Source organism: Lipotes vexillifer, unplaced genomic scaffold (assembly GCF_000442215.2).
Source record: "Lipotes vexillifer unplaced genomic scaffold, Lipotes_vexillifer_v1.1 scaffold308, whole genome shotgun sequence".
NCBI classification, from domain to species: domain Eukaryota; kingdom Metazoa; phylum Chordata; class Mammalia; order Artiodactyla; family Lipotidae; genus Lipotes; species Lipotes vexillifer.
The window spans coordinates 3222488-3239380 of record NW_006792985.1 but is presented as its reverse complement, the minus strand read 5'-3'; the positions used below and the strand labels follow the sequence as shown (position 1 = coordinate 3239380).

The window sequence follows — 16893 nt, the reverse complement described above, 5'->3', positions numbered from 1 at the left end:
GTCTAATGCTGCTAGGAGCATGGGTGTACAAATATTGGTTTGAAATCTTGCTTTCAGTTTTTCTAGATATATATACAGAAGTGGGATTTCTGGATCATAGGGTAGTTTTCCATTTTTAATTTTTTGAGGAACCACCACAGTGTTTTCCATAGTGGCTGCACCATTTTACATTTTCCTCCCAACAGTGCACAAGGTTTCCAGTGTTTCCACATCCTTGCCAACCTATTATTTTCTGTTTTCTTGACAGTAGTCATGCTTAGAGTACTTATTTTCAGACAAGGGCCACTGGGTCAGGGGAAGTTTTGTTAATTACCAACTATAAGATGGGTGGACTTTGGAATCTGATGTCGGGATTTGGATCATAGCTCCCACTTACAGACGTGTGAGCACAGCGAGTCACAGAACCTCTCAAAGTCTCTGTTTTGCCACCTGTAAAATGAGATCGATAACATGCTCCGTCTCCTAGGTTGTTATGAAGCTTGAAAAGTGCTTAGCACAGTGCCTGGCACGTAATCAGTGCTCAGTAAATAGTAGTTATTGTTGTTACTACAACCTAGATTTTTTTAAATTGAAGTGTAGTTGGAGATTATTTTTAAATAAAGTAATCAGGATCTAAAACCACTTGAATTCTCAATTAGTGCCTCAGAGAAGAAAGGCTATTGAGAACCTACTCTATGAGCACACAGATAAAGCAGTCTGTTTTTTTTTTTTTAATTTATGAATTACAGCCACCTATCAGTCTAACAGGGAACTTGGGGCCCAGCATAATAGAAAGCAAAGCCCACCTTTCCAGTGAAGATAAGTGTGGTCTTAGCGTGGGGAGTGTAGTGAATTGTGGTCACTTTAAAACTCTCTCTCTTTCACACACACACACATACACACACACACACACACACACATATTTTGGCAACTCGTGAATGAAAACTGTAATGATACCATTGGGGATAAACATTACTGAAGCGTGAATCAATTAAAAAAAAGCTGCAGTAATATTGTTGGAAGGTAAGGAAAGGGAAAAGTGGTATGAATTTCATTCATTTACACGTGACTATACAGTTTTCCCAACACCATTTATTGAAGAGACTGTTCTTTCCTCATCATGTACTCTTGGCTCCTTTGTCATAAATTAATTGACATGTGGTTTTTGTTTTTTTGGGTTTTTTTTCCGGTACACGGGCCTCTCACTGCCGGGGCCCCTCCCGTTGTGGAGCACAGGCTCCGGACGCGCAGGCTCAGCGGCCATGGCTCACGGGCCCAGCCGCTCCGCGGCATGTGGGATCCTCCTGGACCCGGGCACGAACCCGTGTCCCCTGCATCGTCAGGTGGACTCTCAACCGCTGCACCATCAGGGAAGCCCCGACATGTGGGGTTTTTTTCTGGGCTCTCTATCATTCTGCTATTGATGGGTATTTGGGTAATTTTTAGTTCGGGACTATTGTATACAAGAGTGCTACTATGATAGTGTATAAGTATACCACAATCCATTCTGCTATTAATGGGTGTATTCGTTTTCTAGGGCTACCATAACAAAATACCACAGACTGGGTGGCTTAAACAACAAAGTTTATTTTCTCATAGCTCTGGAGGCTAGAAGCCCAAGACCAAGGTGTTGGCAGGGTTGGTTTCTAATGAGGCCTCTCTCCTTGGCTTGTAGGTGGCCGACTTCTCCCTGTGTCCTCACATTCTTTCTTCTCTGTGTGTCTGTGTCCTAATCGCCTGTTCTTATAAGGACACCAGTCAGATTGGATTAGGGCCCCCCGACCTCATTTTTGTCATGGTCCGAATGCAGGTTGGAAGAGAATTTCCAGACACAAGGCAGAATGTAAAGATGCTAGAATTTATTAGAGGGAGGGGTGGCTGCCTGAACAGTCGGCCGGCTGACTTCCTAGTAGTCTGGGAGAGTCGAGCCCAAACATGTGCTATTCATCAGTTTTTATAGCCAGAAAACAAAGGAACGGTCTGAGGTGAAATTTTCATGTACGGATTGGTTGAGGCACATATACCTTCCTTCTATAGGGTGGAGTGGGACAGGCAAGATGCCTTTCCTTATTTGGGACAGGTCCCGTTGCCCAGGTGGGCGTTGCCCAGGTGGGCTCAGGAATTTCGTAACCATCGCAACACGGTGGGGGGAGCGAGTAAGAGTCCTGTAGGGGGTGTAACGCTGCAACTTTTACAGGCAGGGTCGCCCTTTGTCCTTGAAGCACCATTGTCCTTGGAGAACCACAGTTTTACCTTAATGATCTCTTTAAAGACCCTCTTTCCAAAGGACAATCACATTCTGAGGTCCTAGGGGTTAGGACTTCAACATGAATTTGTAGGGGACCCAATTCAGCTCTAACAGGGGGATTTGAATAGTTTCTAGTTTGCAGTTCTTAGGAAAAGTGCTGCTCTGAACATTTTTGTCCATGTCTTTTGGTGAACATATGTAGACATTTCCACTGGGTATATGTCCAGGAGTGGAATTGCTGGATCACAGGGAATGCATGTGTTCAGATTCAGTAAATGCTGCCCAAAGCTTTTCCAAGTGGTTTCACCAATTGACAATCCCTCATCAATTCACTTTCACAGTGGATGCCATTCATGGAAGAAAACTGCAGGAAATGTTCTGAGGACTCTGGAATCTGCCTCCCTGAGAATTTCTCTATAAATCAGATCTTTGGCAAGGCGCTTGCAGCAAGAAAGGTCAATGACCCCATGCTTAAGGCAGCTCTCACTCTCAAAAAGAAGGGTAAGGATCTGATACTGGCCATTCTCTGACCCAACCACACCAGAACCCTTGGGAGGGTCAGGTCAAAATACATCTAAATGTGCATTGAATTCAATGACAGGCACATTTATACTCATATGTATTAGTAATTCCTTCAGTTGATTTTCCTTGATTAGGCATTTATTTAGTGACAGAGCCCAGCTCTTCGTCACAGGCATGTTTGAGGTCATCCTACCCACTTATCAGTAGCCTTACCTGGTTGTGTCTGAGACATCCCTGGTCCATATTTCCCACTCATATTACATGGAAAGGGTCTGTCCATTGACTTATCCTTGTCTTGTTTCCAGCATCTCCTGGTTCTTGTCCTGTCTGGTTAGGCAGGGGATAATGCTGTCTCTGTTTACATTTCTCTAGTTTTGAAATGGGAGCACCATCTCTGCCAAGGCAGGTGTTTTGAAGTGTGGTCCAGCAGAGTTTGCAGTAATGTAGACTGAGAGGAGGGTTGGAGTGGCAGTCCAAAGGTGGGATTCTGGGCCAGCCTCAGCTCTGCCTGCACTCTGCGGCTCTGGGCAGCTTATAATTTGTCTGAGCTTCCATTTTCCCGTTGGTAAAAGTGGGGTGGTAAGATCTGCCCTGCCTGCCCCAAAGGTGTGAGGATCGAACGGGCTGATGAATGTCAAAACTCTGATCAAATGAGCTGATGAATATCACAACTCCTTGCTCTACGATTGCAAGAAATGAAGGGATGTAGTGTTTCCATCTGAAAGCCCTTGGTGCACACCGTTAGGGGCTCTGGCATCTGCCCTGGGAGGGGCTTATGGGTAACGATGGTGCTTTTCTAACTTGTCAGTTTAGAAGCCAGACATCAGGAGATTGATGTAAGTGAGCAGAACCCCGCCTGGCCCCGTCTTGGGGCCCCCTGTGGGATACCTGGAGCTTCTCACAGCAAAGTTCTATAGCTGGTCTATTCACTGGTACCTTCTCATTCAGGATTTACAACCTGCATCCTCACCAACATCTGGCTGGATGACAGCACCCAGAGAGGCAGCCTGGCCCAGATGATGTGTGAGCTCAGGCCGCACTTTGATTTCCTGATTGAGTCATGCAGGATCGGAATGGCCAAGCCTGACCCTCAGATCTACAAGTTTGTGCTGGACGTCTTGAAGGCCAGCCCCAATGAGGTACCTAGACACTGCCTTTCAGTGGAAAAGAATGTTCTAGAGCTATTGCAATCAAGAAAAATTGAGGAGGCGTGAACAGATGGGGGACACCTGGGACCTGGCAGGGTGGTCCTACGTCCAGCGGCAGGCGTCACTTCTCCCAGGCCAGGACTTCTGAAGGGCTTTTACCCACCCCTTCAACCTAGAAAGTTCTACCGGAGGTGGGCATCTGGCTCCTCTCCGTGGCTCTTACAGGACCTTGGTTAAAACAGGTATTGTCAAAAGCTGCCAGGCCAGCTGCCTCAGTTTACCTAAAAGAAACGTAGACCCTGGGAGACTTTCCCAAGACACAGGCTGGTCAGGGTCACCCCACCAAAGGCTGGGCAGGAATGGGCTCCAATACTGCAGGAGTCTCCTTGTAGGGTATCCCCGCACCCCTAAATTCTGTCTTCATGCCGTCTCTAGATTATCTAGTCTAAGATGTTGTTTTTGTTGTGTTTCCCTACTCCAGTCTCCAAAAAGGTCTTTGGACCAAGATGAAATTCCTTTCTCTGGCATTTCTGACCCTTTCTTGTTAACCCTGCTTCACCCACAAGCTGATCAGAGGGAAATCCTTACCTGTTCAATCCCAGAACTCTTCCCTTCTCATCTCAAACTTTGCTTCTGCTCTTCTCAGCCCCCAGATTAAGCATTATAACAGCACTCTAAATTTTAGTATGCATGTAAATAAATGTCTTTTCATTGATGGCTTTTAGGTTGGATGAGCTGCTTAGACGTCCAGGCCTGCCCTAATCCAAGATTCTAAATAACTGCCCCATGCTTTCTTCTACAACTTTAAGGATTTTCTTTTTTCTTTAAGGATCATTTCTTTTGACATTTAAATATTTGATCTATTCAGAATTTATTTGGGGAATAAGTGAAGGAAGGACCCACTTTTTCCCCCAAACTGTTGAAATAATTAAATAAACTTTCTCCTCACCAATTGGGCATGACACTTTTGTTAGAAACTAAATTTTCATTTGTATATGAGTCTGTTCCTCGACTCTCAGTTTTATTATCTGACTTTATTATAGTTCTTTTCCAGACATTTTTTTGGGGGGGTCTATTCATGTACTTTCCTAGATGAATTTTAACGTCATCCTGATAAGTTTATATTCTTCTTTATTAATCTTTTTTACGGTTTCAGAATTCAGGGGACATGTATATCTATCTGTGTGTTTATGTTTATGCTTATGTAATTAAATGTTTTTAATTTTAAGAGTAAAGAGTTACATGGAGAGAAAAAAATAATTCTTAATCTCTAATCAATCAATCTTATTGTGAGACTAATTCTTAATCTCAACCGCTGTTCTCACTTTACCGTGTTTCTGGCCGGTGGCCCTTGTGCATGAGTTTTGCTTTGGTAGAAGTGATGCTAGTATCCATGCTCTTTGCATTCAGGTGGTTTTCTTGGATGACTTCGAGGTTAATCTGAAGCCAGCCCGTGACCTGGGGATGGTCACCATCCTCGTCCGTGACACTGACACTGCCCTGAGGGAGCTGGAGAAAGAAACCAGGGTGCAGGTAACTTTCTGTCCACGCTGAATCAGATTTCCTGTCGCTCATCTGTGTTTAGGTACGCAAGCGACAAAACAAGTGAGGGCGTTCGCTGCTCCCGGCGTGGTTCCCAGTAGGGAGCTCCTCTGTGGGAGACTGTTACCCTTAGTGCAATCAGCATGATGTCCATGAAGAACTTCCTGTTTCCTTCTCTGCAGTCAGTGAACAGGGAAAGGACACTCTGAGAGCAAGAATCTATACTGGTCAGACTCAGAGGACCAAGACTAGAGTGGGGCCTTCAAAGCCACCCATTCAGAGTAAATACTGAGAATGTAGCTGCTGGGTTTGCCCCTGGGGTGTGGAGAGGGACCCCAGTCCTTCTCTGCTCTGCCTGGTCATGCTGCTTGCACTCAGATGTAGTGGTTTAGCTCCACCTGGGTCACACCCTCTTGGCAGTCAGAGGGAAGGCTCCTAAGTTAACCTGTCCCAAGCCCCGGAGGAGGCTGGGATGCCCGTAATAATGCCCCTGGGGGCTGATGGGATTAGCCTGCTTTGCCAGAGCTGAGGCACCTTTTGTTCTTGTAAGTTTACCTAAGATCACTGATCCCACTGAGTCTGGGAGTGGCACTTTCCTAGGCTTTTGTAGGCCATGCTTTGCTCGCGTCAGTGTGATGGGAAAGGAGGTGCGGGAGCCCATACACTTGATTGACGTAAAAGGCGTCACACTGTTTTTTCAAAGGGAACTATATTAGCTTCCTACGGCTGCCAGAAAGTAGCACAGACTTGGTGGCTGAGACAGCAATCTCTCTAGGAGTCTAGAATTCTAAGAGCAAGTTGTTAAGGGTTGGTTTCTTCTGAAGCCTTCTCGCTGTGTCTTCACACGGTCTTCCCCTGTATGTGTTTCTTCTTGTAAACACACCAGTCAGATTAGATTCTGTCTCCAGTGGGTCCACTACAGGAGCCTCATTTAAGGTTCATCACCTCTTTAAAGACCTTATCTCCAAATATTAGTCACATTCTGAGGTCCTGGGGGTTAGGACTTCAGCAGATGCATTTGGAGGGCACACAGTTTTGCCCCCATAACAGGAACAGCTGACTTTTCGTCTTTAACAAATAAATTAAAACGTATATCTAATGACTCTACAACCTTAGAGCATCTCACCCAAGCTTGATTTGTCCTTCTGCAAGCCTGGAGGTCTTGTGCAGCAGAGAGGAAAGCATCCAAACTTGGAATCGGAGCATCCTTTTGCCGGTTCCACTTACCAGTTTCCTCCCCTCATTACCTCTGAGCCACAGACACCTGTCCTGTAAAATTGGGAAAGTGAGCCATTGTCCCACCTATCTTTTCCTCAGGGATATGGGGAAGGTATAAGGAAAAATGATAATCATTACTTTTTAAACAGAGGAGAAGCGCCTCTTGTCTCTCAGGAAGGCTGTGGGAATCAGTCATGAATGGGCTTTATAAACTGGACAAACACATGGCAGAATCATTAGAGTAGGAAACCCGCACCCTCCCCACCCCTGGAACCAATGGGACATCCCCTGGTGTGTGACCTAGGAAGTCGGGGACACAGCAGATAAAGGACCCCAGGGGACGCTGGCCCTGGTGGGTGTCTGGCCTCCTTCACTGCCGTCAGAGGCACCCAGCTGCCCATCCCCACGGGCCACACCCTGGGTCCTCTCCAGACGCCACAGAGGTGGGCGCCCACCTATCTCAACCTCTGAGGATGCCCAGGCAGACTCTTCTGTGTTTCAACGTAGGTGAATTCCATAGTCTACTCCTCCCCATTTTAGAGGGCAGAAAACTGGGTAGCAGAAGAGAACGGCTTCTTCCTTAGGTCTCACCTTTAGGACTAAAGATGAGAAGTCAAGCGGTGGGAGTCACCAACATGATGCTGTTCACAAAAGGCCCACTTATATGTGCTCAGCCTCCTGTCCTTTGTCATTTCTGTCTCAAGGAAACCGACACCAGTACATTACGGAAGCTTCTTAAGGATCCTTTGCTCAGGAATTTTCCTGTTTACCGAGATGGACAAAGATGGGTAACCTGACCCCCCTGGGGCTCCAGAGGACAGAACTGGGCCAGCAGGCAGAAGGCTTTCATCAGCTGAATTGCGTCCCCCCCCTTCAGCAAATTCATATGCTGAAGCCCTAACCCCCAGGACCTCACAATGTGACTGTATTTGGAGACTGGATCTTTAAAGAGGTATTTAAGGTAAAATGAGGTCATAAGGATGGGCCCTAATCCATTAAGACTGGTGTCCTTATAAGAAGAGGAGATTAAGACACAGACACACACAGAGGGAAGGCCATGTGAGGATTCAGGGAGAAGGCGGCCGTCTACAAGTCAAGGAGAGAGGCCTCAGGAAGAACCAACCCTGCCAACACCTTCTTGGACTTCCAGCTTCCAGAAGTGTGAGAAAATAAATGTCTGTTGTTTAAGCACCCCAGTCTGTGGCACAGTGTTGTGGCCGCCCTAGCTGACCCACACAAGGCCCGGAGAGTTCGATTTTGGCCGACTTGAAGAAGAAACCCTTCAACAGAGTCATGTAATGATGGGATGACTGCTCTGTGAACTTGGCGTTCCTGGCCGTGTCCAGCATCAGCCTGGGTGACCACTTGAGGAACTGCCCTAGAGAAGAATTACATTCATTAAAGTCCAAAATCTCAGTGTTTGGGAGCAAGTGGTGTTTATTCCTCGCAGATGTGAAATTCAGTGGGTGGTGGCCAGGGGCTTGCCTCACAGCCATTCTAGGACCCAGGTTGATGGAGAACCCCTGTCTTCTACGGGTGGTTTTTTCCGAGGTCACGCTGAGCACCAGCTGCAAAGGGGGCGGAGAATACAGAGAATCACGTAGGGATTTTCACAGCCCTGGCGGTCAGGCCATGCTCTTCTTTTTTTTATTTTATTTTAATGCATTTTTTATATTCTTTTCCATTATGGTTTATCACAGGATATTGAGTATCATTCCCTGTGCCATACAATAGGAGCTTTTTGTTTATCCATTCTAAATGTAATAGTTTGCATCCACTAACCCCAAATTCCCAATCCATTCATTTCCTTCCCCACCTCCCCCTTGGCAGCCACAAGGTGGTTCTCTATGTCTGTGAGTCTGTTTCTGTTTTGTAGGTAGGTTCATTTGTGCCATATTTTAGATTCCACATATAAGTGATATCATACATATGGTATTTGTCTTTCTCTTTCTGACTTAACTTCACTTAGTATGATCATCTCTAATTGCATAGGCCATGCTCTTTGTCTGCATCCTGTTGGCCAGAACTCAGTCACCGGACTCCACTGACCCTAGAGGAGAGGGGGCTGGGTTGGTCAGTCACCCATAGGACTCAGGAAGCCATGGCAAAGGTGACCCAGGGGCTGTCTTATGGAGTTTTGTGAACTCACTCTGAGGCCTTCTCGTGGAAGGAGGCAGAGCCATCTCCCTCACTGTGTCTCTCTTACTTTCAGCTTCTCCAAACTGCAGCCTCCCGACCAATCCCCTGCGATCCAAGCACCGTGAGCCATGGGTACGTGCCCATAAAGGTGAGTCAGTGCTCTCTCACCAGCAGCTGAGTCTCTCTAACCAGCTCCACTAAAACGACTTGTGAGACGTTTGTGAAATCTCAAGGGTAGCTACACATCCATCATGTATATGGAAATGGTATTTCCCACAAGTATGATTCCTCAAAAATCAATAGCAGGGCTTCCCTGGTGGCGCAGTGGTTGAGAGTCCGCCTGCCAATGCAGGGACACAGGTTCGGGCCCTGGTCTGGGAAGATCCCACATGCTGCGGAGCAACTAAGCCCGTGAGCCACAACTACTGAGCCTGCGCGTCTGGAGCTTGTGCTCCGCAACAAGAGAGGCCGCGACAGTGAGAGGCCCGCGCACCGTGATGAAGAGTGGCCCCCGCTTGCCACAGCTAGAGAAAGCCCTCGCACAGAAACGAAGACCCAACACAGCCAAAAATAAAATAAATAAATAAAAATTTAAAAAGCTAAAAAAAAAAAAAATCAATAGCAGATGTGGACCAATGTCATCAGACTCCCACGGAACAACAGGCCATGTGGGGCCTTGCTCTGTCCCCACAGCCTGCGTGTCTGGCACTTTATTTCATTATTTCATCCAGCGGGTGTTATCGGCCCTTCCTTTGTGTCAGGCACCAGCCAGATAGGAGGGACGCAGGGAGGCACCAGATACAGAGAGGGAAACGGCCAGTCGTTAGCCCAGGGGTCAGGGCTGCAGCAAGACCAAGGCCACGTGCAGAGGGGCCCTGACTCCTGACCCAGCCGGGATTCGGAGCCAGGCTTTAAAACATCTTCTCAGGTTCACTTTGGGATCTTTGTTCATTTGTCACTGTGGCCATTTAACTAAGACAGGACCTAAAGCTATGGGTTAGCTCACAAGCAAAACAAAACTCAGCAGTTGCTTTGGAGCCGGACGGAACCAGTTTGAATCCTGGCACTTACTAAGCTGGCAAATGTGGGCACATTTCTTATCATTCTGGACCCCAGTGTACACAGCTTTATAATGAGATGGCGATAATACCTCCCCTCAATGTTCTTGTGAGGATTAATTAAAATACCCCATGTTGATCACGGTGGGTAGTACCTCGTGCTTCATAAAGAAGAGAGCTGGTGTCCTGAGCTATGCAGGTCTGGGACCTGGGGAGGACCTGCTGCCCTGGAGGAGAGCCCCATGGATGTTCAGTGAGCATTTGCTGTTTGCTAGGCACAGAGGGAAATACCTAGATGAATGGAGGTCTTCTGTGACCTCAAGGATTGTATGGTCTGCATTCTGCCAAGGTGACATTCCCTGCAGTTACATCACAGGATGCAGCCCTAACGGCAGTGGCTCAGGCACTCAGAATGGGCTCTGTAGGGGTTGGAGAAAGTGACTGTAGTTGCGGGGGATGAGATTCAGTGGTGAAGTGAACATCAGAGGATGAGTGGGATTTGGATAGCGAGAAAGGGCTTTTCTGGTCAATGTGGCTGCTCTTAGAACCCTGGGTGCTCCTGGACCAGTTTCATAAGGTTTCATAAGCTCCCTTCAGACCTCGTCTCTAATATTGATGCCGAGTAAGGGGCTCTTTGCCTGGGGCTGGGGTCGGTCTGGGCTGTGACCCTGCATCTCCAATCCTACAGACAGGGTTACTCTCATAATCCTCCTGATGCTTGCGTATCCAGCCAGTTTCAGTAGATTCCCCATTTGACCTTGAAGGAGTGTGATCAGAGCTGCCTAACCACTTCCTCTGCCCTCACCCCAAAACTAAAGGGCTGGGGCAGTGGACTCTGGGGAGCCCAGGCTCTGGGAGTGCTATTGCCTTGATGCTAATGCAACTCAAAGTGCGTTGATAATAGATCTTTTCCGTTTTCTGGCTTAACGGCAATTTTAGAGCACACTGTTCAAAGGATGGGAAAGTGCATGCATTTGCTGAGCTACTCAGCTGAATCAAATATGTAGCAGCAAGAGCGAGCCTTCTAGTTAAGATCCACTGAGGACAGAGGCGGATTAGGATCATTTGATTGGACATCAGAACTATAACATTTTTCAGTTTAAAGGAGCATAGAAGGAGCAAGTCCCTCCTTTTGCCAGGTACTAAAGGGAAGACTAGAGAACATATTCTGATGAAAAAAAAAGACTGTAGTCCAAGAAAGGGTTTGTGAAATGTCAGCCTGACGTTTTCTTGAGCAAAATAGCTTGTTGGGAATTGTGAATGAAACTTCCGGTTTGGAACGCCAGCTTGGAGTAGTGTGAGATGCAGCAAAATAGAGTTGTTCCAAGTGGATTTCTATAAAGTGAAGCTTATTTTTCTCATTTGTTTCCACTAGAAAGTTAGAGATAAAGTACTTTGGGGGAAAAATAGGGTACTTTGACTATATATTGCTTTAGTTCTTTTGCTTAGACCCCCCCTGTAATAGTCAGAGTAGGCTCAGTGCTGTAACAAACAGCCCCACACTTTCAGTGGCTTGACTACAAGTTTGTTTCTGGCTTGCAGCACAATCCCATGTGGGTTGGGAGTAGGCTCTCTCCTCGCAGTCATTCAAGCACCCAGCCTCCTTCTTTCTGCAGGTTCTTCCTTCCTCAAGGCCCAGTCCATTCAGGTGCAGATAGAAAAAGAGAGGGAGGACCAGGTGCGCGGGAGGTTTACAGCCCAGATGGAGCACACATTTCTTCTGCTCATATGCCACTGGCCAGTCACACAGCCACACCCACTGCAGGAAGGTTGGGGGAGGCCTGGAAAATACCAGCAGGAGCCAAGGAGAAGAGAAGAAGGTGGATATTGGGCCCTGGCAGTCTCGGCCATACCCATGCAGCCCACAAAGGACCGGAAGTATAGCAAAGCTGGGAAAAATGTTCACGTTCAAGAGATAAAGAGCTTTTAATGAAATAATCATGGTATTCTGCACCTTCATGTGAATACCATGCCCTGTACAAAATCAGCCCTCAGTTTAAAGTATGGAAAACATGTCAAATGACAGCAGAAACTCTGACAGGATGAGGGCCTTTTAGGGAGGAAGGCCAAGTTGTTTTGTTTTCCAACGTTATGATCTTCTTTTCAGGCTCTTCTTGTTCCAGTGAAACTGCCTGCTTTTATTGCAGTTTGATCACTTGTCTCTTCTCAGACATTTTCTTCTAACATTGGTGGGTTTTTAGCTGAGAGAGCTGGGTCAGGCACGATCTGGCAACGTATTGAAATGGCCCGGGGCGATCTGCGGAAGAGGTGCCTGGTTACCCCCGGCCTGCACTGAGGTCACTCCCCGCTCACCTCTCTCTTCTGCAGCCTGGGATGTGTCTGCATTTTGTGGAGCTGGGCTCTGGCCCTGCCGTATGCCTCTGCCATGGATTTCCGGAGAGCTGGTTCTCTTGGAGGTACCAGGTAAGGGAAACTGGGGGAAGTATGCCCCAGTCAGGGTGAGGGGAGAGAAGAGTCTAGATGGTGTGAGCCAGCCTGGAATATCATTAAGAAGCTGACACCTTACCGTGGAGCATCATATCCCAAGTATGGCCACGATATCTCTGAAGTGTTGGGGCCGGACATTGCTCCAGAGCTCAGATCTGTGCTAGCCTATATGCCACCTTTGCAGATGAAAAAAAAGCATACTTCCTCAAGATGCTTTATGCCACCTGCTGGGAAATCTCTGTAATGAATATAGAAATCGGCAAGGTCTTTGCTAGGAAAGGTGCTCTGTCAGGTGTGGCATTAGGTGCAGGGCACAAACCCTACAACCATCCATGGCAGCTGGGTGGGCTCATTCCAGCCCCATGGTGAGGACACCAGGTAGTGCCATGTGGCACTTTGAATTGAACCATTTACAATAACAGGGAGATAGAAGGAAGCAAAGAGGTGGCGTCAGCAAAACACTGATGAGCCCACACTGGAGAGGGTCTGAATTGTTTCTTTTCTAGATCCCTGCTCTGGCCCAGGCGGGCTTCCGGGTACTAGCGGTGGACATGAAAGGCTATGGAGAGTCATCTGCTCCTTCTGGTGGGTTAGCTGTTTTACAGCTTTCGGTGTTGGTCATGCCTTCTGACTGTCTGAGCTCTCCAACTGCACTGTCTTTCCCTGGTCCCAGGTCAGAGCAGGCAGCCCTTCAAGGGGGTCTGACTTCCCCCTCCCTTCCCAGCTCCTGCAGTGTCCGTGTCTGTGCACTTTGGGCCCCAGAGGTCTCTTCTCCTCATACTCTGAATGAATTCAAGAAACCCAATGGCCTGTGCCCCAAGGGGGTCTCCTGCTAGTCATTGAGGATATAGGATGTAGGAGGTACCATCCAGCTCCAGAACTATTTTCATCTTGGAGAACTGAAACTCTGTACCCATTAAGCAGTAACTCCCCATTCTCCCTCCCCTCAGCCCCCAGCAAGCGCCCTTCTGCTCTCTCACTCTATAAATTTGACTAGTCTAGGTACCTCATCTAAGTGGATCATACAGTATTTATCCTTTTGTGACTGACTGACTTCACTTAGCAAAATGTCTTCAAGCTTCATCCATGTTATAGCATATGTCACAATTTCCTTCCTTTTTAAGGATGAATAATATTCCGTTGTATGTATAGACCGCGGTTTGTTTATCCATTCATCCATAGATGGACACTTGGGTTGCTACTGTGAATACTGCTGCTATGAACATGGGTGTACAAATATCTCTTTGAGTCCCTCCTGTCAGTTCTTTGGGGTATATACTCAGAAGTGGAACCGCTAGATCATATGGTAATTCATAGGCCAGATTCTTAACCCAGTGTCTATGGATCCCAGTGGGAGTCTATCCAAGGATGGGTGTCAGGGACCTGTGAACCCTTGAGAACATGTGTGGGTCTATGAGCATTTTCCTTGGGGAGGGGAGAGTCCATTGTTTTTATCAGTTTCAGAGGGATCCTCAGCCCCAAACCTTTAAGAACCCTGGGTGGAGGCAGGAATGGGAAGCAGCCAGGTGTGCAGCAGAGTCGCTGGTCCTTCCATGGTCAGTGATGCTCTTAGCAGCTTAGCAAGCCAAGCAGCAGCTCACCACCCCTTTTCTGAGCTGCTTTGGCTGCATGCACGTCAGTCCTGTTGTGTTGAGTTTGAAGCCTGCTGACATGGGCTGGGGCTCTCAGTCACTCAGGAGGCCACCACCAGGCCACTCAGCCTGTCATGACAGAGATGTGCTTCCATGGTGGTTCCCTAAATGTCATGGTGTCTACTCAGCTGCTGCTTACTGCCTCTTGAACAATGCAGAAGCATTTTAGACAAAAGGAAGGACTTCAGTCCAAATATGCAGGAAAGACATCTAAGGTTTTTTAAAAATTTTCATTATTTAAATGTTTATTTTTATTTATCTATACTGCAATCTTCCCTGAATCCCCTGGGCATTAGTTAGTAATATAATTTATCATTCAAACTACAACACTATTAAAAGAGAAACTATTAATAATAACACATAAACTAAAACTGTCCTGGACAAACTGGGACTTATGGTCATACCCTAATTATGACTCTTTTTTTTAAACAAAAACATAATTTACATGTTAACTGTTGTCAAAGATTATACATAACATTAATTCTAAAGCCAAGTGCGATGATTTGGAATGCATATATGTACATTTCAGATCATTTGTGTATAAATTTCAGATCATTTGGCAGTAGATTTTTAAGTAACAAATTATTTTCCCTTAAAATTATGAAGCCTTTGTCCTAGTATTTTCTAGCTTCCCTTGTTGCTATACAGCATTGCAGTGCCATGTTACCTTTTTGCCTTACCCTTGAGACTTTTAGGATCTTTATCTGTTGTGTTCTAAACTGTTATGATATTGTGCTATGATATGGGTCTTTTTTCATCTACTTTTCTGGGTACATTTAACTTTCAGTTCTTGGAAATTTTCTTGAATTATTTCTTTGAAAATTTTTTTCTTCTGTTTTCTCTGTTTTTCTTTCTTTTTCTTTTCTGGAATTGCTATTATTGGTAAAATGTCCATACTGCCCAAAGCAATCTACAGAGTCAATGAAATCCCTATCAAAATCCCAATGACATGTTTTACAAAAATAGAAAAAACAATTCTACAATTCATATGGATCCACAAAAGACTACAAATAGTCAAATCAATCTTAAGAAAGAACAAAGCTGGAGGACTCATACTTCTTGATTTCAAAATATACTACAAGGCTACAGTAATCAACACAGTATGGTATTGGTATAAAGACAGACATATACACCAATGGAATAGAGAGTCGAGAAATGAACCCTTGTGTATCTGGTCAGATAACCTTCAACAGGGGTGCCAAGGCCACTCAATGGGGAAAGGACAGTCTGTTCAACAAATAGTGTCATAAAAACTGAATATCCATATGCAAGATAATGAAATTGTACCCTTATCTTACACCGTCCACAAAAAACAACTCAAAGTGGATTAAAGGCTTAAACTGAAGACCTGACACTAAAATTCCTAAATGAAAACATAGTGGAAAAGCTTCATGATGTTGGTATTAGCAATGGTTTCATGGATATGACACCAAAAGCACAGGCAACAACAACAAAAATAAACAAGCAGACTATATCAACCTAAGAATTTAATAAGATTTTTTTTTTTTTGCCAAAGGGGCTCTTTTAGTTTGCTGGTAATTTTAAACAGGCAAATTAAGTGTATTTCTTTTATTTTTAATTGCAGAAATAGAAGAATATTCCATGGAAGTGTTATGCAACGTAAGAAGGATCTTTGGGTAACATCTGTAACTTCTCCATCCTTGTGTTTTCACTGATATAAGACAAGTGTGGGTGTTCATTTAAAACCTAGGAAAGCAGCATTTCACAACATTTGGGTACAAATTCTTTCTGAAAGTCGAAGTATTTTGAAATAATAGCCAACGTTGACTGTATATCAAGTACTTTTCTAAGTATTTGATGGAAGAGGAAACTGAGTCATGGGGAGGTTAAGTAATTGCCTGAGGTCAACAGCCTGTAGAGCCAGGTTTAAACCCTGTAGTAGCTCCCATGCTCCTGCTCTTAGCTACCCCACCATATCACCTTTCCCTTCTGAGAATTTTAAAAAATCACTTCATTGTGGTAAACACATTGTTGGCCAGACCTAGGGAGTTAGTGTGTGGACTGGGGACTGCAGAGGCGTTCCTGTTCTAAGACAGGCATACACACCATCGGGGAGAGGGGCCCTCATCTTAGAGCTTGCAGGGGAAGGCCAAGGCTAAGGTGAGGAGAGACTGTCACCCAAACCTCCATCAGCCCTGGAGCAAAAGCAAAGGCTGGAGGGACCGAGAGGAAGAAACAGCCTCCTGCTTGGCCAGAAAACTGGCTATGCCAGTGATTATGCTAAAATTACAGAAAGCCTTCATCTAGGAGGGTCACATCTCTGCCTGGAGCACCCCGTCAGGCCCCACATGCAGGCCTGATGTCTCATAAGGGGAGCATGGGACTTGTCCGTGCTCGGACAAGTCTGAGGAGCCAGTCTGAGAACCCCAAAGTTAAAGGAATAATAAAGAAAGAAGAAAGCAGAGAGATGCTAGGAATAAAACTGTAGTGCTGAGGGAGTGGTTCGGACAACATCAGCTGGGGGTCCTAGAAGGAGAAGGTAAAGGTATCCCTGCACCTATTTAATTTCCCCCATTCCTCCTTAATCGCTTCTCTCACTGATGGGGGTCCCAGCTCACCTCAACCACTGTAGCTGGACCACAATTCTGCACCCTTCATCCCTTAGAGACCCTCTTACATCAGACAGTCTGTTGGTTCCTCATCGGGAACCTCATGGGTGCTGCCTCTTTGCATGTTATAGGATTTCTGGGAAACCCTCAGCTAAATTCCCCATTAGTGTGTACATTAGTCGGCTTGGGCTGACGTTATAACAAGCCGACTAACGTACACATAACAAGCTGACATAACAAGACACCACAGACCAGGTGGTTTAAACAACCGAAATGTATTTCTCACAGTTCCGAGATCTGGGTGCTAGCATGGTCAGGTTCTGGTGAGCACCCTCTCCTGGCCTGCGGGTGACCACCTTCTCACTGCAT

At 46.1% G+C, this 16893-nt stretch overlaps 1 protein-coding gene across 1 annotated transcript in view; it reads left to right on the top strand.

Annotated features, from left to right (window-relative positions):
* The window catches only part of EPHX2 (epoxide hydrolase 2), a 57840-nt gene that overhangs the window by 13562 nt on the left and 27385 nt on the right, over positions 1–16893 (top strand). The window contains exons 3-9 of the mRNA XM_007466164.1: positions 2569–2728; positions 3698–3888; positions 5308–5430; positions 8870–8944; positions 12183–12278; positions 12809–12887; positions 15540–15574. Of these exons, the coding sequence (XP_007466226.1) occupies positions 2569–2728; positions 3698–3888; positions 5308–5430; positions 8870–8944; positions 12183–12278; positions 12809–12887; positions 15540–15574 (759 nt within the window). The remainder of the gene's footprint in view (positions 1–2568; positions 2729–3697; positions 3889–5307; positions 5431–8869; positions 8945–12182; positions 12279–12808; positions 12888–15539; positions 15575–16893) is intronic.